The sequence below is a fragment of the Nycticebus coucang genome, chromosome 9 (genome assembly GCF_027406575.1).
Source record: "Nycticebus coucang isolate mNycCou1 chromosome 9, mNycCou1.pri, whole genome shotgun sequence".
NCBI lineage: Eukaryota > Metazoa > Chordata > Mammalia > Primates > Lorisidae > Nycticebus > Nycticebus coucang.
Window position 1 is genome coordinate 6079156 of NC_069788.1, and position 24767 is coordinate 6103922.

At 39.1% G+C, this 24767-nt stretch overlaps 1 protein-coding gene across 2 annotated transcripts in view; it reads left to right on the plus strand.

The window, feature by feature from the left end:
• The first annotated feature begins 1289 nt into the window (after positions 1–1289).
• PHIP (pleckstrin homology domain interacting protein) overlaps positions 1290–24767 on the plus strand; it is a 150420-nt gene continuing 126942 nt past the window's right edge. The window contains exons 1-6 of one of the 2 annotated variants that reach the window (XM_053601655.1): positions 1290–1731; positions 1844–1902; positions 2034–2063; positions 2260–2319; positions 24178–24328; positions 24423–24521. In XM_053601655.1, the coding sequence (XP_053457630.1) occupies positions 1692–1731; positions 1844–1902; positions 2034–2063; positions 2260–2319; positions 24178–24328; positions 24423–24521 (439 nt within the window). In that variant the 5' untranslated portion in view covers positions 1290–1691. The remainder of the gene's footprint in view (positions 1732–1843; positions 1903–2033; positions 2064–2259; positions 2320–24177; positions 24329–24422; positions 24522–24767) is intronic. The other variant, XM_053601654.1, reaches the window with a different exon arrangement.

The following is a 24767-nucleotide window of genomic DNA, read 5'->3' on the forward strand; positions in this document are numbered from 1 at the left end:
TAAAAATTTTAAGGAGGACCTTTTGTTAAATGTTAACAAAAGAATGACTATCCTAATTTCCTTTACAATGCAATCTTTTAAAAAAATTGAACTCACAAGTCTTTTTGGAAAGTGCTTAAATCATCTGGAGATAAATATCACTTGGTGTCCTTGTTTTCTAACAAATGGCTTTTTCCATTGTTTCCATTAATTTCACCCATATTCGTTTTCTTTTTAAAACAAGGCCCTTAACCTCATCAGCAAAACACAGATGTAGGATTTAGCATACAAAACCAGTAATTACATACTAATTTACAAAAGATTAATTTTTTCTCTTTTTGTCAGTTTTCAAGAAGTCTTCTTGTGATTAACTGTAAACAGGAATGGTTTACACCTCAAATTAGAGGCCATTAATTAGCATGACGAAGTCAACTGCAAGATACATAGGTTATCTAAATTATTTATTCACAAATCACCTTGGCTAAACTGTAGTATACTCCTTCCATATCCTTCGGCAGGTTATCGATCTGTCACTCAATTACCTTCAGATCAGTTAGAGATAAATATTTGCGTCCTTTCCTTTCCCTCAGGTTTACATTATCCTTTCTTGTAAACACTTAAAAAAGCTTTAAGGTTCTTCAACCCCAAATCCCTAATTAGCCACCCCCAGCCTTTTGTAATAAGGAAAGAGTATCTGAAGTACAAATCAGGAGTTCGTTTTGCCCGTTAACAAAAAAAAAAATTTTAAATGCACGCTTAAGGCAATGGCAGTACTAAAAGAAATATGCAGAGGTGGCTTCAGCAAATAACGGGTTTGCAACACGCAAGTGCTTAACAAAAAGCAGCCCGAACCTCTATCGCAACATACAGCACTCCAATAAATTACACAACACTTGCATAGGCTGCAGAAATAACGCAGGACAAGACTTACACAGATGCCAATCCGCAGCATTTATACACATGCACATGGCAAGGGACAGAAACCAAACACTATCATTCAACTCGGGCCGGAGAGCGCGAGCCCGAGTTTGCCCAGCGTGAGAGTGCTCTCTGCGTGTGTGTCTGTGTGCGCGCGTGAGAGTGAGCCCCGTCCTCGGGGCATGTCCCCTCTCCGGGCAGTTTTGCTCCATTTATTTCCTATTTTTGCTACATAGAAACTAACTTCCATCTCGGATCCAGCCAGCGCCGCTGAATAGAGCCTGTGCTGCGGCCCAGTGTGCGTCAGATCCCTCCGCGGAGCCGTCCCGGCCCCCTCCCTCCTGCCATCGGCCTCCACAGAGAAAAGCGCTTTCCAGCCAACCGGCGGCTCTGGCTCCGACATCTTCTCCGACTGGAAATAAATAAATAAATCGAGCCGGGCCCGGGGAGGCGAGCGGGGCGCCGCGGCGCGCCAGGCGCGGGCCTCGGGCGGCGAGGGGTCGGAGGCACTCTTTTTGCGCCGGGGGGCGGGGGCGCGGGCCGAGCCCGGGGCCGCGAAGGCGGCGGACTCCTTTCTGCGGCGGAGGGATCTGCGGCGGAGGCGGCCACGGCCGTAGCCGCTGCCTGGAGTTGTTGTTTCCTCCTCCTCCGCCTCCGCCGCCGTTGCTTGAATGGTGGAGCCGAGGATCGGCTCGTGAACACACAGTGACAGCTATAGGGCAGGCGGCGGCACCGTCCCCGCTTCCCCTCGGCGGCGGGGTGTCCCGTCGGCGGCCCTGAAGTGACCCATAAACATGTCTTGCGAGAGGAAAGGCCTCTCGGAGCTGCGATCGGGTAAGTCGGGGGTCTGCGGGGCCGCTGGCACCGGGCGATTCCGCCCGCGGTCCCCCGCCCCCCGCCGCCCGGCCGCTCAGCCCGTGTCTCCCCGTCCCTCTCTCCCGCGCAGAGCTCTACTTCCTCATCGCCCGGTTCCTGGAAGATGGACCCTGTCAGCAGGCGGCTCAGGTACGGCGGCGCGCGGCGCGGGCCGGGTCGGCGCTCGGCGCTGGCGGGCGTGGGGGAGGGAGGCGGCGGCGGCGGCGGCGGGGCCGCGGCCCGGGGCGCGGGGCTCAACCCTCCCCGCTTTGTTGTTGCAGGTGCTGATCCGCGAGGTGGCCGAGAAGGAGGTAAGGGCGGCGGCGGCCGGGCGCGTCCGGCAGCCGCGCGGCCGCCCCGGGGCCGCTGCGCCGCCGCCGCCGCCGCCGGCCGGGGCGCGGGGCGCGGGGCGCGGGGTCCCCGGCGGGGCGCGGGGCGGGCGGGGGAGGGGCGCGGGCGGGCGGGCCGGGGCCGGGGCCGGGCTCACCGGGCGTCCTCTCCCCGCAGCTGCTGCCTCGGCGCACCGACTGGACCGGGAAGGAGCATCCCCGGACCTACCAGAATCTGGTGAGACATTCACGTCGCAGAGCAAAGAAACTTTTCCCTGAGTCGAATAAAAATTGAATTTCCCGCAATTTTTTACAGAGACAAAAACTTGGCCCCAGATCGGGAAAGCTGCAAAGGCCACGGGGCGGGTTGGAAGGCCGGTGCGGGGGCTGCGGGGGCCAGCGGCCGGGGGCCCCCGGGGCCGCGGGGGCTGCGGACAATTTATTTGTGATATTTTGTTAACGTGCTAGAAATAAAGATACGTCATGAGTGTTGTGCAGTGCAAGGCCGGAGGAGGAGGGGCCGGCGCGCGCGGCCGTGCGGGGCGGGCGCGCGCGCGGCGGCGGCGGCGGGAGCGGCGTGGGGCGGGCGCGCGCTCGCTCTGCACGCGCGGCCGGCTCGGCGTTCTCCGGCCCGACACAATGGCTGGTGACTAACTGCTCCGAAGTGGCATTAGCATTTCACAAGCAGGCTATTCAGCCTCGGCGGAACCGTGGCAGGACATTTTTTTCCTTCCCTCGCTCCGGTTTCCTTTGCTGTGTTTGAATTCAGACCCGGGGTTTTTGTTGGAAGGGCTCACGCCGGTGCGGGGAGTTGGCCGGCGGCGCATCTTGCTTTTTCAAAACGTATTTGCAGAAGTGTAAAGCCCGTGCACACCGTCGAACCAGCAGTGCAGCGGGCTTTTTCTCATTTTGCTAATTCTCCTGGTATGTCCTTTGTTCGATTATCATTGTAGGGCACTGACGAGTTTTGATTTTTATCCATATAGTTACCATGGGACGGAACTTGGCCGATAAAAGTTTTTCTGTGCATGTTGGGGTGTATTTTGTTCAGTAGCTTAAGAAAGACCTTTTTCTTAATTTTGTGGGTTTTCAAAGTGAATATTTTAGTAATTTCTAGAAATTAACTTTTCAGAAGTGGATTTACCAATCTAGTATTGTGATTGAAACTAAAGTTACTTGAAAAGAGCTGTTGTCTTTAACATTTTTTTTACTTCTAAACCGATAGAGGTTGTGTAAGTATGGTGTTGGGCGTTTGAAGCAGTCACTCCGGGGCTCACTAACCCTTTACAGTTGATGCAGTGATTGGTTTTAGGAGACATTTCTGTTTTGAGATAGTTATAATTACTGATGTTACCTCATTAGGGCTTCTGTAATGATTAGAAAGTTTCAGATAGCTTAGAATGAGTGTCTCGTGAAGTAGAGGCATGGCTTGATTTTGATGGCTTTTGTTTTATTTTTGGATATAGTACATCTCTTTTGTATGTAACTTACGGTTTCATGTAAGTTGATAACTACGCACCGCTGTCGCAGTAAACAAGGGTAATGAGGCTTAATCTAATGGAGACAACAGTGTATTCATTTCTCTAGTTTTCGAGTAGTGGCTTTGGCCATTTTCAGTCGATAGCTAAAGTGGAGTTTGAAGTAAAACTCCAAGATTCATTAACTGTAACATTTGAAATTAATTTTTAGGTTTATAATTGTTTGACAAAAAACTTTATTGGGTTTGTATATTTCTTGCTATTTGAAAAATTTATTGTAATGGTTATAACATTCATTTTTAAAATAGGGCAGGTTTTATAAAACTCATCTTTGCATCTCTTAAAATCCTACAAACTCCAATTCGCTGAGGATTGCTGGGTTTTCTTGGAGGGCCTTGGTAATGTATATATTTACATTTTTTAAGTGAAGTAGGTAATGGTATCTGACCAAATTATGGGAATGGTGTAATCCTTGTAGGAATATAATTTTGTTTTTTCCAATAAAAACAGGAGTACTGTTAACAATTTAATTTTCTTGGGGAGAGGGGTTTCTTATCTATGAAATACTAGTAAAGTGAAATTATATTCCTAGTCTTTCTCAGATACAAGATACGGTAAGTATGGTCTGTATCAGTGTGTTACCATCAAAATCCACCTGTTTTACTTGGAGTGGTTTTTCTTGCTTGGAGTTTTTACTTTGTTACTAGGACAGTCATGTAAAAATTCTAATGAGAACTTGGATTTTTTGACTCATTTTCTCTTTTCTTGGCATATTGCTAACTCTGTATCTTCAGGATGACAGTCACCATTTCAAGTGCTTTCTCATCCCTCGAACCATATATCGAAGTGTGTGGATGATTTAATAACTTCATTTTGCTGTTTTACTGAGGTCTAGTTAGCTCTTAAAATGTTTTGGAATACCAGATTTTCTGAGCACCTAAGGAAATTTTTTAAGTCTGGGCAAACACCTGAGAAATCTCCTGTACATTATACTGTTAATTTGTTCTTTGATTTAAAGATGTTTTACTTTGTTGCATATCAAATTGAATTTATTTAACATTCGTTTCAAGATTATTTGGTGAATGAAAGTGTTTGTAGTTTCGCTGGTTTCTGCTCTGCCTGGAAATGGATTTGTTACTGTATGAAGTGATAAACTGAGCAAAAGTTTTAATGGGGAGTAACTTTCTTAATGTCAGATGGAAATTTCTAAGAAAACTCCAATTGTATACATTTAAGGTGGACATAATATTTGTAGACATGAGTTTAAAAATAGGCATTGATCAACATCCATAGTCAGCCTACAAATAGAATGATTGAATTTTGCTCAAGAGGAAAGTGGAGTTTTAAGATCAGTTTAAAACATTTACAGATTAGGGCAGTGCCAGTGGCTCAAAGGAGTAGGGCTCTGGCCCCATATACCGGAGGTGGCGGGTTCAAGCTCAGCCCCGGCCAAAAAATAAATAATAAATAAATAAAAATAAAAATGAAATTGATGCATTTATTTCAAGTATGATTGAAAAAGGAAATGTTCATAACCTGAGTTATTTCTGCCTTTGGTATGATTAAACATGACTGTGATTATTACCATCTGCCTTAAGATTGAAAACATTTTTAACAAAGTAAATAGAATGTGATAGGAATTTAAAAATTGTTTTAGGTGTTATGGTATATGTTTAATTAGATTTTATATTTTCTAAAATCTGAGATTTGTTTTAAAGAAAAAGGGCATTGTTCAAGCTTCTATCAAAATTTTTATTTTTTAAATGGAGCCAAGCATAAGCAAACTTTTTATAGAGTAAGAAAACTTTTGGGCAAAAGGAAAAGCTTTGTCATTTATTTGTTTATCTCTTAGTGTGAATAGAGGATCTAGTGGTTTATTAAGTCTGCTTTGTAATTGTTAGTTAATGATGATTGCATATTTATTAGATCGTGAAGCAGAATTTTCAAGCATTTTTACCAGATTTGGGAGTCTTAATTACATTTTTTTTTTTTTTGGCCGGGGCTGGGTTTGAACCCACCTCCTCTGGTATATGGGGCTGGCACTTACTCCTTTGAGCCACAGGCGCCACACCTCTTAACTACATTTTTGCTGACAAGGCTCACTTTCTTTCTTTTTTGTTTTAAAGTTGTGTTCATGTTTTACTAATCTGTTGAAATGCTGTAATTTTCACTTTCTTAAATAGTGGTATTTCTTTAAATGATTCTACTTATTGGAACTCTTAAGTGGAAGGATTGCGGGCGGCGCCTGTGGCTAAGTCGGTAGGGCCCCAGCCCTATATGCCGAGGGTGGCGGGTTCAGGCCCGGCCCTGGCCAAACTGCAACCAAAAAATAGCCGGGCATCGTGGCGGGCGCCTGTAGTCCCAGCTACTCGGGAGGCTGAGGCAAGAGAATCGCTTAAGCCCAGGAGTTGGAGGTTGCTGTGAGCTGTGTGAGGCCACGGCACTCTACCGAGGGCCATAAAGTGAGACTCTGTCTCTACAAAAAAAAAAAAAAAGTGGAAGGTTTGGGAGTCGGGAGATGTGGATTGCGGTCTTAAGCTCTGCAAACAGTTGACCTATAGGTAATGTTGGCCAAGTCATGGAATTTCTCTTTGTACCAGTTATCTCATTTGAAAAATAAGTGTATTGAAATGTTTCTAATATGAAAGTACATATATGGTTTTGAACTAGATACAGCAATATGTTGTCTCTAAGTGCTAAAATTTATTTTATTCTTTTTTTTGAGATAGAGTCTCACTTAGCTCACAGCAACCTCAAACTCTTGGGCTGGAGCGATTCTCTTGCCCCAGCCTCCCTGGTAGCTGGGTCTACAGGTGCTTGCCACAATGCCCTCCTATTTTGAGAGATGGTGACTTGCTTAGGCTGGTGTTGAACTCAGTGAGCTCAGGTGATCTGCCTGCCTCAGTTTCATAGAGTGCTAGGATTACAGGCGTGAGCCACTGCACCTGGCTTATTCTTGGAGTTTTGATTTTTCAAAACACAGAAAAGTAGATCTAGAGAAAGCATGCAGGTTAGAAAATTGTGTAAACAGTTAAATGTCATTCTTTGTAATATCATTTCTCCTGGCAAAGATGAAGATTTTGAGACACTAACTGCATTGTAGAATACCTCTTTATTTCTCTATATGTTTTCCACTGTGGTTTAAGTACTAGTTTTCATAAATTATTGGGATCTCGAATTTGAGAGACGAATAGGAACCATGAATAGGATTTACCTAAGTGTATATGTCTTAGATTTATATTTATTTAGTGTATACTGATTAATGTGCAAGTATAAAAACCTAGGAGACAAATTTTAGGAAAAAAGTAGATAACATACTAAATGTTTTTGAATCAGGAGTTTCCATTCTGTGTCAAAGATAATGGGATACTTTCAAGACTTGATCAGTATAATTTTTTTGTGGGGAAGCATATAATGAAAATAGGTATAATAGAGTTACTATTTCCTTTTTAAGTAGAGTATAATAAAATATGTAATACGCTTTGCTTGGTAGTCTGTAAAGTATGGCCTTAATCTTTCATAATCATTATAATGATGCATAAAATATGTTACCTGTAAAGGGAATAGTATATGCTGAGGGGCTGAAGGGGCAAAACTTGATTTATTCTTATACACAGAATTATTCTGTTGGTACTTAAAACATTTGAAATTATTTGAGGCATTGACAAAAATTTTTTTTATTAATATTAAATCATAGCTGTGTACATTAATGTGATCATGGGGCACCATACATTGGTTTTATAAACAGTTTAACACATTTTCATCACACTGGTTAATATAGCCTTCCTGGCATTTTCTTAGTTATTAAGACAATTATATTCTACATTTACTAAGTTTCACATGTACCCTTGTAAGATGCACCACAGGTGTAATCCCACCTATCACCCTCCCTCTGCTCACCTCCCCCCGCCCTCCCCTCCCTCTTCCCATTCCCCACATTCTTAGGTTATAACTGGGTTATAGCTTTCATATGAAAGCCAAAAATGAGTTTCGACAAAAATTTTTAAATAGATGCCCATTAGATTCTTAATACTCTTAAATAATTGCAAAGTGGCATGAACATAATAGGGATTGGGATTGTCTCCTCCCCATTTTATACAATTGTTATGAGGCAGAATAGTATCCAGGGTGTCTGTTTTCATTCTGTAAAATGGGCTAATAGCTCCTTTGTATGGTCTGAGTGATAACTGACTGACATGAATCAAGTACTACTAAGGATTTGGGTTTGCTGTTTTCAGAAGTGTTGGTAGTAAAGGTTGTCCAATTAGAACTTCATAGTGTTACATTAAAGTTTTAAGGAAACCTTTCGTTTCAGAAACAAATATGTGTAACTTTCTGACAAAGCATATGAAATATACAGAAGAACCACTTTAAAATTTAAGAAGACACCATTAATTTAATTACTTTATAAGAATGAAATAAGACAGGATTTATTTAAAGCTAACTTAAGGATTCAAGTCTTTATTATATTCTATTTACAACATAGATGTTTTTAAACAGATCGACAAAAGGCAAAACATTTGCTGACAATTTCTTTTTGCTTTTTAAATATTTAAAAAGTAATTACATTTTGTTTTTTAAGAATGAAGTAATAAGCCTAAGAAAGTTTAGTAAATACCAAAAATAAATCATTTTAAAGGCACTGTGGATAGAGTTCTAGAAAAATTTTGCTGCTGATTTCATATTTGACATTTTTTTGTGGAACACTAAACATTAAGAAATGTTTCAGTGATTGAAATGTCTGGTTGATAAGGAGATACATGAATTTTTTTCTTTGGGCAATGATTAGATGACATAGGGAGCTTGGCTGTTACATCTTCCTCCTCCTCCTGTTCTCTAGATAGGTCTATGAGATTTATACCATCACAATAGTTTGTATTCTTTTTGGAAATTGTCAGCAGATGTTTTGTCTTTTGTTTTTTCCGTCCGTTTAAAGATATCTATGTTTTAAACAAAATATAATAAAGACTTGAATTAAATCCTTAAGCTAGCTTTAAGTTAAATAAATCCTGTCAGTGTCAATATTTTAATCCATTCAGAGTTTCTTTATAGGATGGACCACAAGTTTTTGTTGTTTTAAAATTTGGAAACTCCTCTCTCAAACTACTACAGCTGTCCTTTCTTGCCCATATTTTGTAGTTAATCTACCATGTCACTGCGGAATCTTAACAAAATTGTATCCTGCATAAACTTATTCCGGACAAGTAATACTAAAGTGGTTTTCATTTATTATTTGTTTTAGAGTTTCCCTATATAAATTTCAGAATTCTTAGAAAGGTATCTATGTCCTTTAGTTAACAGATGATACTGAACATATCCATCAAAATAACTTCCTGTTTTAATGCACTTTTAATTGACTTTAGGAAAATTAGGTTTTATATGTGTATTAATATGTTAGAAAAAATTAACAGCTAATTATTTTAGGATACTTAAGTTGCTTTTGTAATTATATCTAAAAGCGATAAAGGAATCAAATTAAAAATTTTAGGAATCAAATTTAAAATTTTAGAAATAAAATTTAAATAAGATTTTCAGTTTCTATTTTGTGAGAAGCTATGTTGGTGAAATTACAAGTAATTTATGAGTGTTAGCAACTTTGAAATTATATGTTGTTGAGCATATGGAATATGGAGGAGTATAAGTATTTTATACCAAATTGGGTAAAGTGATACTGCTTTTTTTCTTCCTTATGAAATTTGAGAAAGCAGGATACCGAAAACTCAGAAATAATTGGGATATTGAACAGAGATAAATATGAATGTGAGAACTTGTTGTCACTACAGGGAAGGGAGCCATCAGTTGTGAACAGGGCGCACTGTTGATTTTTGCCTTATACACACACAAGCAGCTTATTTGAGCTTGGGAGCCACAGATAAGGAAAAGGATGGTTGAATGAATTTTTGATACTAAGAAAATTTAGATTTAAAGGTAGTCTGCTGCAGCTTCTGTAAGGGGAATGAGATTTGTAGTATAAGCCCTAGGCTATCCATGGCAGTGTGGGTGGATGACGGCATCTTTTGCAGAGGAAGCACAGAAAGAATCCATGTATAGTTGGCTCTCCATATCTGCAGGTTTTATGTCTGCAGATTAAATTGAGGATTGACAATGTTTGGGGAGGCTCTGCGCCTGTGGCTCAAGCGGCTAAGGCACCAGCCACATACACCTGAGCTGACGGGTTCGAATCCAGCCTGGGCCTGCCAAACAATGACGGCTGCAACCAAAAAATAGCCAGGTATTGTGGCGGGTGCCTGTAGTCCCAGCTGCTTGGAAGGTGGAGGCAGGAGAATCGCTTGAGCCCAGGAGTTGGAGGTTGCTATGAGCTGTGATGCCACGGCACTCTACCCAGGGTGACAGCTTGAGGCTCTGTCTCAAAAAAAAAGAAAAAAAATGTTCGGGGGGAAAAAATGAAAAATTATAACAATAAAGAACAATACAAATAAAAATATATGGTGAGTGTATAACTATTTACATTGTTTTAGGTATTAGAAGTAATCTAGAGATGATTTGAAGTATACAGGAGTACACTCATAGGTTATGCGAATACCACACCATTTTATGTAAGGCACTGTCTTTTGGACTCTAGCTGGTCTCCTGTCATGGTGGTATGGCCCATGTGGTCTCCATAGATAGAGAACAGGCACATAGCTTGTTTGGAGAAGGTATAGTATAAATGCAGGAAATTCCTTGTGTCCTTTAACTCCTTGTTTAGTTTTTGGGCGTAGAAACACTAAATTCTAGGCAACTTGGAGAAACATGCGTTATCTGAAGCAACTTCCTTGTCACTGTGTGTGAAGTATTTAGTTTGAGAATGTTTGAAACTGAAACATTACTAAAAGTGAAACTGGTTGTTTTCTTCAGATTGTTTATTTTGGCATTTTTAGAAAACAGTTTAGGGTTTTCCATCTTTAAGATGTTAACTTTTTTTAAACAGATTTATAGATTTAGATTTGAGTTTCAAATTATCCTAAGTAAATAATGTTTTAAAGAGGATATTTTACTGCACAATTTTTCCTTAGCACATGACTAGATTTAAAAACAAAACTAAAATGTATTATTTTAAGAAGTTAAATTTTGTCATTTTTCTTTATTTCAAATTAATTTTTGTAGAGTAGCCCTGCTTTGGTTTATGGAAACCTTAATTCTGAATAGAGTTTTTGAATAGCAAGATACAATTAGATAATAATAAATAAAATTTGAAAGATTAGTATTACATTTAAATGACAACTTTATTGGTAATTATATTGATAATTAATACCTAAATAAGTTCTTTTTTTTTGTTTTTTTGTAGAGACAGAGTCTCACTTTATCGCCCTTGGTAGAGTGCTGTGGCCTCACACAGCTCACAGCAACCTCCAACTCCTGGGCTTAGGTGATTCTCTTGCCTCAGCCTCCCGAGTAGCTGGGACTACAGGTGCCTGCCACAGCGCCCGGCTATTTTTTTGTTGTTGTTGTTGTTGCAGTTTGGCCGGGGCCGGGTTTGAACCCGCCACCCTCGGCATATGGGGCCGGCGCCCTACCCTCTGAGCCACAGGCACCGCCCCTAAATAAATTCTTAATGATTGACTAATTCTGAATATAAGACACAACCTTCAGCCTTTTTATTCACACTTAAGAGGAAATGGACCAAGATTAATCTTGACAGGAAGGTTCTATGTTCATTTTCTTAACACTTTTAAGTATAAAGTAATCATAGGCATCTAAGGGTTGTTCTGAGAATAGTTGTACAACTTAGAGGATTTGACTTCACTTGACTTAAGGGTAAATTTTTAATCATCAAACTTGTGATAATGGGAAACAGTTCTGAGAAGGAAATTGAATATAATAAAAACAATAGTAAACTTGGAATTAGGAGACCTGGGTTTGATTACTATTTCTCCTCTTTTCTAAATGTATGCCCTTGAACAAATTGTTTTAAGTGTTGGCCACATACACCGAGACTGTCAGGTTCAAACCCGGCATGGGCCAGCTAAAACAAGGAAAATTACAACAACAACAAAAGCAGCTGGGTGTTGTGGTGGGCGCCTGTAGTCCCAGCTACTTGAGCTGAAGTTTTCTTTACCTTTAAAATAGGGAGAACACGTATGCTTATTTACTTATGAAGATTAAATACATTTTGAGAACACTTAGCTCAAAGTAAATACTGTGTTTTTCTGTGGAAAGCTGTTGTAGTAAGAAAATGAGAAAATGCATACTTGCCTTAAGTATTATTGATAAAATTTAATGCATACTTTGTTACAGTGGTAACAGATTTATAAGCTCTTGCCCTGGGTAGAGTGCTGTGATGCCACAGCTCACAGCAACTTCAAACTCTTGGGCTTAAGCAATTTTGCCTTAGCCTCCCAAGTAGCTGGGACTACAGGTGCCCACCATAATGCCCAGCTACTTTTGTTGTGTTGCTTTTGCAGTTGTCGTCGTTTTAGCGACAGGTTCAAACCCGGCAGCCTTGTTGTATGGGGCTGGTGCCCTACCCATTGAGCTACAGGCGTCGCCCATAACATGGGAAGTTTCAAGGATTTTTAGGGGCTGGAGTTTTAATAATAGGTCTTAGAGTTAAGTAGCAATTTTTTTTCTTTATATTTAAGTTTGCTAGAATAGGTGTAAAATAAGAACTGTATTCCTTTAAGACTGGAGTTTTAGAACTTAAACTACAGGGTGTCCTAAAAGTCACCCCTACAGTCACCATACTTAGGGAAAATGGAAACTCATAGCTAGATGTACCTTGATTTACAAAATATTCATTATGAAATTTTACAAAATATTCTTTACATGCTGGCCACCTCTTTGTAAAATTTTTTAGCATATTTTGTAAATCAAGGTACATCTAGTTACAGTGTAGCATTTTCCCTGTGTATGGCAACTTTAGGGGTGACTATTGGGACACCATCCCTGTATAACACCAAATTGTGAGAACATGGATGTGAGCAGATCTGAAAAACTGAATTTTTTTAGAACCAAATTGATGTTTAAGACAAAGGGAATGAAGTAAATAGCCTACTCAAACAAATCATATTGGTACCAAACATTAGTTGCATCTTACCTTCATAAAGAATTATTCTGCTAGAGGAAAAAGAGGCAGTTAGGTCTCAAGTAGTAAGTAGTTGAAATATATTGATCTAACTTCACTTTGCAAAGATCATTTTAAAAGTATCCAATTTTTTTTTTTTCTGTATTTAGGTCCAAAAAGGTTTTTTTTCAATATAAAATGTTAATATGTAGTATGTAATAAAGAATGTAAAGTAACAATTCTATGCCGGGGCAATGCCAAAACTTATATGGTTTACATAATTTAATAATTATAAACTGCTTTCAAGGGTGGTGACTGTTGCAATCCCAATCATACAGATGAAGACACTGAAGCTCATGCTCAGACTTAGCAAGTTTAAACCCTGCTCTTTGACTTGAAATTTCTTATTCTAAATTACTGATCATATCTTTAAAAATTGAGTAGAGAAATTCTTAATGATCATGTCTGGTAGAATGCAGTGGTTTCCAGATCCTTTATATTTTCTTCCCACTGATGACACCTTTTTACAATACCTTCCACTGATAATGGCAAAATTTTCTTGACCAGAAAGGATGGCTGTATGAAGCAGCATAATACCGAGAAACTTGTTGGTTTACTCAAAGATGAAGAATAACAGTTTCTTCAACGAACACAGTTTCTTTCCTTATCATTTCTAATCAGAAATCCTTAAACTGTGTCTGCTACATGAAAATCAAGTGTATGAGACCTATTTTTATAAGGCCTCCGAGATAAAGATGGTTATTTCATTTTTAAAGAGCTACTGAAAATGTGATGCAGATACTATGTATCCTCCAAAGCCTGAAGTATTTACTGTCAGACCCTTTACAGAAGATGTTTGCTGACCTCTACTATGGACAATAGGGTATGAGATTTCACAAGAAGGACAGGGTTTACCGAAGATTGTTACCATTGCAAGTGATTTTCACTTGAGAATGGAGGTAGAGAGGTTGTAAGAAGTTGGAAAAAGCTCTGATAGCCCCCTTGTCTAGCCAGTATTGGATTGAATCTCTGTGAGGTGCGCCAGAACTATAAAGCATGCTGTTTTATCTTAATGGGAGGAGATAAAATGTTTTGTTTATGAAAGAGCACATGGGTTAAAAAAAGTTGAGCACTACTGATAAATGGGCATTTAAAATTTTGTAAAAATAGTAATTGTAAATTTTACGATATTAACCCTTTAGTTTAATCCATTTATACCTTTTAAATTTAAATTAATGATTTGGAAATGTAATCTTAGAAATAACAAGAAAAGTAAGGTGATTATGCTAATTTAGCTATTTGGGGGAGGATATTTAGGGTTGTTACTATGTCACTGTTTTATTTTTCTATTTCTACCCTTAGATTTTTTTATTTAATCTTTCCCCCCCCAGATTAATATAAGGGTACATACAATTAGGTTACATTTTTTGTGTGTGTTAGGTAAAGTCCAAGTTATAGTTGAGTCCTTCACCCAGCAGGTGTGCCATATACCCTTACATATCATAGCCATTGGTTGGAGCTTACTGAGTCCCCTCCCCTCTTCTTGAATTTAATTGTGTTTTCCTATAGTGTGGGCCTGCAATTGTTCATCTACTGGTTTTAAATTAGTATTGAGAACATAGAATGCTTGCTTTTCCATTTTTTTTTTTTTTTTTTTTTTTTTTGAGACAGAGTCTTACTTTGTTGCCCTCAGAGTGCTATGGCATTACAGCTCACAGCAACCTCAAACTCTGGGCTCAAGCGATTCTCTTGCCTCAGCCTCCCAAGTAACTGGGACTACAGGTGCCCACCACAATGCCTGGCTGTTTTTAGAGACAGGGTCTTGCTCTTGTTAAGGCTCATCTCAAAGCTATGAGCTCAGGCAATCCACCTGCCTTGGCCTCCTAGGATTCCAGGCGTGAGCCTGGCCATGCTTTTCTATTCTTGAAATGCTTTACTAAGGAGAATATTCTCCAGATCCATCCAGGTAAATACAAAAGCTGTAAAGTCTCCTCCTTTATTAATGGCTGAGTAGTAGTATTCCATGGTATATGTATATGATAGTTTATCATAATACGTACCGTATGTGGGTTGTTTCCACATCTTTGTGATTGAGCTGTGATGAACTTTATAATGCAGATGTTATTTTTTATTTTTATTTTTTTGAGGCAGAGTCGCACTTTGTTGCCCTTGGTAGATTACCGTGGCATCATAGTTCATAGCAACCTCAAACTCTTGGGCTCAAGCGATTCTCTTGCCTCAGCCCCCTGGTAGCTGGACTACAGGCGCCCACCACAATGCCAGGCTATTTTTAGAGACGGGGTCTTGCTCTTCCTGTGGCTGGTCTCAATCCGGGTGAGCTCAGGTCCTCAACCGCCTCGGCCACTCAGAGTGCTAGAATTACAAGTGTGAGCCACCATGCCTGGCCCAAATGTTTTTATGATAAAATGGTATTTTTAACTTTTGGATAGATAACTAGTAAAGGGATTGTGAGATCAAATGGAAGATGTACTTTTAACTTTTTGAGGATTCTCCATATTTCTATCCAAAAAGGCTGTATTAGGTTGCATTCCCACCAACAGTGTTTACGTGTTCCTTCACTCTGTGCCCATGCCCGCATCTGTAGCTTTGGGACTTTGTGGTGAGTTGTTCTCACTGGGATTAGGTGATAGTTGAAGATGTTTTTGATTTGCATTTCTCTGGTAATTAGGGATGATGAGCATTTTTTCATGTGTGTGTTGGCCTTTCTGCTGTCTGCTTGAGGAGAGGTTCTCTTCACGTCTCTTGCCCAGTGATTAGTGGAGTTGTTCACTCTTCTCTTGTGGGTTTGCTTGAGTTCCTAAGCCTTTGTCAGATTCATAACATGGATTCATTCATTCTCTCATTCATCTCATTTTCTCATTCTGAAGGTTGTCTGTTTGCTTTGTTTGTTGTGTCTTTACTTGTGCAGAAGCTTTTAAACTTGATCAGGTCCCATTTATTTATTTTTGTTGTCTCTGCAATTGCCAATACGGTCTTCCTAAAATCTCTCTCCAGGGCGTTATCATTAAGAATTTTTCCCACAGTCTCTTCTAGGGTTTTTATCTTTTCATGTCTTAGGTTTAAATTTCTTATCCTATGTATGTTAGTTTTTGTAAATGGTGAGAGGTGCGGGCTATGGCTAACCAGTTCTCCCAGCACCATTTATTAAGTAGGTATTCTTTTTTCCAGTGTATACTTTGTTTGTTCATTGAAGATCAGATGGGGATATGACATTGGTTTTATCTCTAGGTTCTCTATTCTGTTCCATTACATTTATATCTCTTGTTTTTATGCCGGTAGCATGCTGTTTTGATCACTATGGACTTGTAATATAACCCGAAGTCTGATAACATGATGCCTCCAGATTTGTTTTTTTTCCTTAGAATTATGTTGGCTATTTGAGGTGTTTTGGTTCTGTATGAAACAACTCCTTTTTCAAGTTCTTCAAAGTATGACATTGTCTTTTTAATGGGGGTTGCATTAAATCTGTATATGGCTTTGGGTAGTATAGACATTTTAACAGTGTTGAGTCTTCCCAGCCGTGAGTATGGTATGGTCTTTCATTTGTTAACTTCTGCTACCCTTAGATTTTTTTAAAGTGTTCCCTTTAACCTATAGGAACTTAGGCCTTTTTGTTAGTTTTCTTAGTAGTGACAGTGAACTGTAAAATGTTTTTCTCTTTTGCTGGTTGAAATTTACTCAGAACTTCTGTTTTATGGCTTGCTCATATTGTGTACGTTGACGTCTACCTATATTTCAGTCAGTGAGTAGGTAATTTGTGAGACAGTATGAATGTAGGCTCTGGAGTCAGAGTGCCCTGATTTGACTCATTGCTACCATCTACTCCTTGTGCGTGAGCTTGAAAAGGCTGTCAATGTCTTTTTGTACTGTAATTTCTTTGTAGAATGGGAATAATAATAGTATGTACCTTTTTTTTGTTAAAATAATTAACTGAGCTTTTACATGTGAAACTTACCACACTATCAGACGGTCTTGCCGTTAGTGTGCAACCAATATGTGTAACTTTGGTAGTGTTGTTAATATTTATGACACTGAGCTTTAACTTTGTATGTGTTGAATATCTGAAGAATTTGAAAGCATGTATGGTTATAGAAAGTAATGGATATCTTAGAAATTGAGCATGTTGAGTTTTCCCCCCAAAATAATATTGTACAACAGATGACTAGCTGACCACCTCCCCTCAAGAATTGCAGTTTTTCATAGAGTGGACATGCCCCACTTGAATGTGTCAGTTCAGTAAGCCTAGCTCCTTATGTTGACCCCTCAGTGTGTCAATCAGTTTATTCCAGTCCTTTGGGTGGTCCATTTACAGAAGTTCTACTGTACAGACATTATGGATAAGGGATTTTATTATATCATTTATAATGATTCTTTTAGTTATATACTAGTAAAATAAAAGTTAATTTAGACTAAAAAGCTTTAGTCATTATTAAAGATTGGGTTCTTACTATGAAGAAATCATATGTATAGCCATAAATAAGCTATTTTAATTTTTTCAATGTTTTTATTTTACATTTTAAATATAGACCGTAGTGCATAGATTCATATTTGTAAAGAATATAATTAATAGATTTATGATGAGTAATATTTAGGAAAAGGAAGTAGTAAACATAATTTTATTGTTTATTCTGTGTGTGTGTGTGTGTGAGGGTTATAGCAGGGAGCAAAAAGACTCATGGCCACTGTTCTTTTGGAGATTGTGGTAAAATAGAGAAGAAAAAAACAGAATCATTACACTTTTAAATGCATCATCACAAACTGATAGATGAATGAAAAGTCAAAATATACAACACATAAAACATACTTGGGTTGAGTAAAGGAAAACAAAGGACATTACATTGGAGAGAAGATCTGAGGCACGTGGAAGGAAGAGCCATCTGGGCACAAGAATGTGGGGAATTGCACAGAGTATACCACATGGGAGAAGCCTGACGGGAGAGAGAGGCACAGGGAGAGCACCTGAAATAAGGCTGGCGTCTGAAACGTGGAGCTTGACTGTAGGAGTAAGGCTGAGAATGTACCAGGTAAAGTTAGAAAAAGTAGGAAGCACCATACGTCCTTTCCTGGTATTGTAGACCTCATGTTCAGGATTTGAATCTTTACCCAGAGGGCAAGGAAAGGCTCTGAAGTGTTTTAAGTAGGGGTGACTTAACTAGATAGATGTTTTGGAACGATATATTCTAATTATAATGTGCAGTAGGTTTGATGAGGTAGAGGGCATGAGTGGGTGTGGGAAAGATACAAGGTAGAAGTTTTTGCATAAGTGAACTTGGGCTATTATAGAAATGGGTAGATGGATTTAAGGGTAGGAAGGAAAAAATCACTTGGATATTGATGATGGGAGGGAGGAATGGAGGTGGATAGATGATGTTGACACTCAACAAGGTAGGGAGCATTTTTAAGGGGAGGGAGTATTGGCATGAGGATACACGAGTTCTTTTTTGTGTATGTCCAGTTTAAGAGCCTTGTGGGACTCTATAAAGAAAGGTGTCTTAAGAAAGTTTAAGATGAAAGTGTAAGCTATAGACAGAAAATTGGGAATGGTTGGAATAACAATTGTGCAAGGAAAGTGTATACAGTGAGAAGAAACAAGGGTCTGGAACTGTGTTCTAGAACCTAGGACCTTAAGAAACTTCACCATTTAATGGCCAGGTAGAAAAGGAAAAGCCTCAAAATAAATGAGGGGAATGGTTAAAGAGGTAGAAGGAAAGCCCAGCAGTGTCACGTCACAGAAGTTAAGAGAAGACAGGATTTACAAAGGAGAAAGGGTTCAATAATCAGGTTAAAAATTACTGAGGCATTAAAGTGTAGAGTTAAAAATGCTTGTTGGATTTATGAACAATTAAGGTGAATTTTTGCTAAGAGGTTTTCTTTCTGAAGTTATGAGTATGGAAGCTAGTTTGGAGCAGGCAGAGGAGCTGGGGTATGAAATGAGAGTAACTGTGGATCCTTCTTTAAAAGCACGTTTCTGCAGAGGAACAGAAAGCGAAGGTGGTAGCTGGGGGATTTGAATGGGGAGTTATTGCATATAGGATTTAGGCAGGATTTTTGTTTTTTCCTAAGGTGGAAGCAAAGTGATGGTGTTTGAAATTTAGGTATAGATGAGAGAGCTAGTAGAGAGGGAGTTGTGAATGGATGGGACCATGGAGGACTCATTCACAGTGTAGGATTTCTGTGAATTTAGAGAAGCTAGGATTCAAAGCCTAAGGAGAGAGAGAAGATCTTAGATATTAAAATGACAATTTAATAGAACCAGGTGTCTATAACATTTCGATAGAGGAGAAACCCTTAACTTTTAAAAAAATTCCCCTAGGGTAGGTCATGGGCTGAGAAAATGAGGAATGAGAAAGAAGACTCAGAAGAATTTATTTCTGGGGGAAGAAGATAGTAAGAGCGTGTTCGTCAGCCCCATTTCCCCTGTTCTTTCCAGAGACCTTTCCTGGTGGCCCCTCAGCGCCTTGTGGAGGAAGTTACTAGAGAGTGAGGCAGTGGCAGCTCCCTGACGGACCTGTATTTTCATCTGTTTTGTCTAAATTTGGTTTGAGATGTGTTCTGTGGTTTTAAAAAATGTTTTAAATCATTAGAACAAAGAATTATACCACATAAAGTAAACATTTTTTTTCTACATCTAATTTTATGTGGTGGGACAGGTGCTTGAGTTTTTTGGGAGGGGGGAAGTCAGTAGTTCCTTAATACTCTTAAGTGTTCTTTTATCCAACTAATAATTTATTAAGCACTTTAAGTAGTATATTAGCTATTGGGGTAGACAGGTCTTAACAAAGCCCAATCCTATGTTTTCTTACACAGCACACGGACAGTTAAACCAGCAATTTCAGTGTAGTGCAGAGGACTTATGAACCACCAAAACAGACCCCAAGTAGTGGTAGGACTTATTATACACATCTGTGTATTTCTTTGGGGAAGAGAATCCTAGCTATTGTTAGAGTCTCACTGAGGACTGGGAATCAGAATATATTAAGAATATTTAATATGAACAGTTAATATGTCATTTAGTACTGCAAAATGCTAACTGTATGAAGGGACATTTGAGGAGAGTATAATGTACCGTGGGAACAGAAAGAAGGACCAGCGGTGGTGGTATAGGTCATGGGAGGCAGTGAGGCATAGACTGAGACATGCAGGAGAATGAGGGCGGGAGGTGGGTGTGTAAAGAGAAGATGGTTCCAGCAAGGGATCAGCTTAGGTAAAGTCCCATAAGCCAGAGAAAGCATGAGGAGTTTTAAGAACTGAAACTATCTCTACTAACTTTTAAATGGAAGTTGATTTTGAAAACTTAAAATATCTAGCCGGGCGTTGTGGCGGGCGCCTGTGGTCCCAGCTACTCGGGAGGCTGAGGCAAGAGAATCGCTTAAGCCCAGGAGTTGGAGGTTGCTGTGAGCTGTGTGAGGCCATAGCACTCTACCGAGGGCCATAAAGTGAGACTCTGTCTCTACAAAAAAAAAAAAAAAAAAGAAAACTTAAAATATTGTAAACAATCAAAGAAATCTTTAGGTAGACAAAGTACATTCATATAGAATTCTGAAGTAAGGCTTTTGAGTTTTCGCTACCTGAAAATGTATTTATCCAGGGAATGCTAAAGCAGAATTGGCACAAAACTGAGGTTAATAAATACCGAATTTCACCTTGTTAAAGTAAAAATTTTAAAAGGAATTTTGATCAGTTAAGTCACGTTAGAATAATCATAAGTTTAGAACTGGAAGGAATGTTATAAGTATTCTAGACTTTTTCTTTTAATTTTTTTTTTTTTTTTGGTAGAGACAGAGTCTCATTTTATGGCCCTCGGTAGAGTGCCGTGGCCTCACACAGCTCACAGCAACCTCCAACTCCTGGGCCTAAGCGATTCTCTTGCCTCAGCCTCCCAAGTAGCTGGGATTACAGGTGCCCACCACAACACCCGGCTACTTTTAATTTTTTTTAATACCACAAATGTAATTATTGGGATGGCTTCCCATTTCATTTAAGCAGGGTACTTTTAATGCTGCTTCCTTTTGAAGGAACATCCTTCTGTATGTCTTGCTTTTCCTCCTGTAGGCTGGCAGAGGACCCAACACACAAAATTACTGTTTGTGCATGGCTCAATACCCTGGAGATTTTTCTTTTTAAATTTCAGATTAATATGAGGGCACAGACGATTAGGATTAGGATACGTTGTTTGTGTTTGTTAGGTCAAGTCCAAGTTGTAGTTGAGCTCCTAGGTGAGAGCTCGCCAATCCTCCCCTCTCCTCCCCTTTCCCCCCAACTTGTATTGACTACATTGGATACTTTTCCACTCTTGTGATACTTTGCTAAGGAGAATATTCTCCAACTCCATCCAGATTAATACAAAAGGTATAAAGTCTCCATCTTTTTTATGGCTCAGTAGTATTCCACGGTGTACATATACCACCGTTTATTAATCATCCATGTGTTGATGGGCACTTGGGTTGATTCTCTGTCTTGGTGATTGTGGATTGAGCTGTTATAAACATTCTAGTGCATATGTCGTTATGGTAAAATAAATTTTTTTCTTCTGGATTGATGCCTAGTAATGAGATTGCAGGATCAAATGGAAGGTCTACTTTTAGTTCTTTGAGGATTCTCCATATTTCTTTCCAAAGAGGCTGTAGTGGTTTACATTTCTACCAACAGTGTCAAAGTGTTCGAGATCCATCAGGGTGACAGTGGACTTCTCTGAAACTTTATGAGCCAAAAGAGACTGGTGACTTTATAGCATCCCTGGGCATTTCACACCTGTTCTTTTCTGGAGAGGGATGAATAAGACCCTTTGTGAGAGACATATTCTCCTATGGAGGCAGTCACCCCCAGAAAAGCCTTACATTTTATTTTATTTTATTTTGTTTTATTTAGAGACAGAGCCTCAAGCTGTCAGCCTGGGTAGAGTGCTATGACATCACAGCTCACAGCAACCTCCAACTCCTGGGCTTAAGCAATTCCCTTACCTCAGCCTCCCAAGTAGCTGGAACTATAGGCGCCTGCCACAGCGCCCAGCTATTTCCTTTTTGGTTGTAGTTGTCGTTGTTTGGCAGGCCCAGGCTGGCTTTGAACATGCCAGCTCTGGTGTATGTGGCTGGTGCCTTAGCTGCTTGAGCTACAGGCACCAAGCCTTACATTTTATTTTTAAATAAATTATTTTGGGGAAAATTACAGAAATGTGTAAGTACAGTTTTAAAAACTCATTTTAATTACAGAATTACTTTTTCTGTTTTATTTAGCTAATTATACAAGTGTTTCCTAAAATATGTTGGGTTTATAATAGGTATTATTAGGAAAAAAGGGATTCTGTAGCTAAATGAGTTTGGAAAACTGGGTTAAACAAAATTAACTAGATTTATCTCAGGATTTTTCAAAGACTTTCATGTCTGTAATGCTTGTTACATCTCCAAAGCAGGGTTGTCATGTTTATAATTCATTTTTACGTATACCCTATTAGAACCCCTTTTTCCATAAATACGAATTCTGCCAAGACCTATTGACCACTTCCTATGTGCCAGACTCTACTATTGTAAATGAACAGAGTGTGACAATCGCTCCATACTCTCTTTACAACAGGTGTGTATGGACACAGAATAAGGTAGAAGTATTCCTATTGAAGGAAAAAGGATGAGTATTGGATACGTTTTAAAAAATATTTTTCATGGTCTTCTGCATTTAGGGTATTATAGGTACTACAGGATGGAGATAAATTATTTAATTCCTCTGCTCCCCGCACCCCTAATCAGTCTTTTCGAAAATAATTTGTGTTAAAATTGCTATTCCTCAGTAACCGTGAGTAGCAGTTTTCAGCTCAGTCTCAGTCTTAGGATGAAAGATTGTTGAAATTTCTTTTGTGATGTGGATTGTAATCTATTGGTATTTATCATATTAGAAACTTAACATGTAGGAAACCTATTAAATAATAATATAATAATTAATTTCATGTTAATTCAAGTAACATTTTCCAAACAAAACATATTTGTGAGAGGAGTTGCATTGTTTTACATTTTTGTGAATCTTTTAACATCTGGCTTAATAAAAGACAGACATAAAAAGTCTGTTGTGGGCTTGGCGCCCATCGCACATGCACCAAGGCTGGTGGGTTCGAATCTGGCCCGGGGCCAGCTAAACAACAATGACAACTTCAACAAAAAAAACAGCCAGGGCGGCGCCTGTGGCTCAGTGAGTAGGGCGCCGGCCCCATATGCCGAGGGTGGCGGATTCGGACCCAGCCCCAGCCAAGCTGCAACAACAGAAAAAAAAAAATAGCCGGGCGTTGTGGCGGGCGCCTGTAGTCCCAGCTGCTCGGGAGGCTGAGACAAGAGAATCGCGTAAGCCCAAGAGTTAGAGGTTGCTGTGAGCTGTGTGACGCCACGGCACTCTACCCGAGGGCAGTACAATGAGACTCCCGTCTCTACAAAAAAAAAACAAAAAAAAAAAACAGCCGGGTGTTGTGGTGGGCACCTGTAGTCCCAGCTACTTGGGAGACTGAGGCTAGAGAATTGCTTAAGCCCAAGAGTTTGAGGTCACTGTGAGCTGTGATGCCACAGCACTCTACCGAGGGCCAAAGTGAGACTCTTGCCTCAAAATAAATAAATAAATAAATTAATTAAAAAGTCTGTTGTGACATCATGTCACGTGACCTCTGGAAACCTCTACCATAAACTCATGAGAAAATGAGACTGAAAAACCAAATATCAGCTTGGTATTATTTATAGTTTTTGCTTGTGGAACCTCCAGGGGTTCACAGAACATACCTTAAGAACAGCGGAACTGAATGTTTAGGACAGTAGGACATTTTTTATAACTTCATAGCTAAATATAAAGTGATAAAATAGTTTATTTTTCTAATTTAATTTTCTTTAGATTATTGTGTGAATATTATTCATTTACTAAAAGACTAGGTAATAAAAATATTAGCATTTCATCTTACAGATTCAAATGCTGGTAAAAATTATTCGGTATTTTGAAGTTACTCCAAAGTGCTCAAAGTTGTTCTAGTGTGTAGATTGATTTTATACTTGAGACCTTGTGTAAGGCAGCAGTTGGGATTGCTTGGCATTTCTCTCTGTAAGGTTTTTGGAAAATAAATCATAAAATTCAGCACAGATGTTGTATAGTGTTTTTAAATTTTATAATAACATAAACTATCAATTCTCTTTAATTCTTAAGTATTCTGGAGATTTTTTTTATATCAAGGGCTTAAAACATTTATAGGTTGGTAAGTTTTTTGGTTGTTGCTTAATGCTTGAAGGTTTTGAAAATTACAATGATAAACTGAAATTTGCCATTTTAGGTTATAATGGCATGTATTTTTCATTGTTCAGTATTTACATTGACCAACATTTGTTGACAGCTTGTTACATTTAGGTTATGTTAATTTTTAGCCTTTTGTTCTTCAGTGGATTAAATTGGTTGGAATAGCTATTTTATTCTTTGAGTCAAGTTGTTTCACAAAATAACTATAAACTTTTCCCACTTATAAAATGAAATGTTGAATAGCCAGAACATATAACATATTTTTAAAAGTATATTGTAACATACAGAATTATACCACTTTATTTAGCTAGTGTTTTTATATTTCTCTTTCATGTAATAGGTGAAGTATTACAGACATTTAGCACCTGATCACTTGCTGCAAATATGTCATCGTCTTGGACCTCTTCTTGAACAAGAAATTCCTCAAAGTGTTCCTGGAGTACAAACTTTATTGGGAGCTGGAAGACAGTCCTTGCTACGTACAAATAAAAGTATGAAAGTTTTCTGATAGGGTGTAGACCTTGTAGTTCTCACTTTGTTTTTGTGATCTATCTTTGTATGCATAAACATGTGTCTGTTTAACAGGCTGTAAGCATGTTGTGTGGAAAGGGTCTGCTCTGGCTGCACTGCATTGTGGAAGACCACCTGAGTCTCCGATTAACTATGGCAGCCCACCCAGCATTGGTGAGTTGTTCAATTTCACTACATAGTTGATAATTCTCTTGGTAAAGAACTTTTGAAAATAAGAGGATTTTTAGTTATTATGATATGAGAGAACTTCATATTGTATACGCCAGCATTTATAAGTGAAAAAGTATCAATTTTTTCCCTTGTTAGTAGTTTTAATAGCCAAGAATTCATAATATGTAATTATAGATTGTATGCATTGTGCTTTTTTTTTTTTTTTTTCTTGTAGAGACAGAGTCTCAC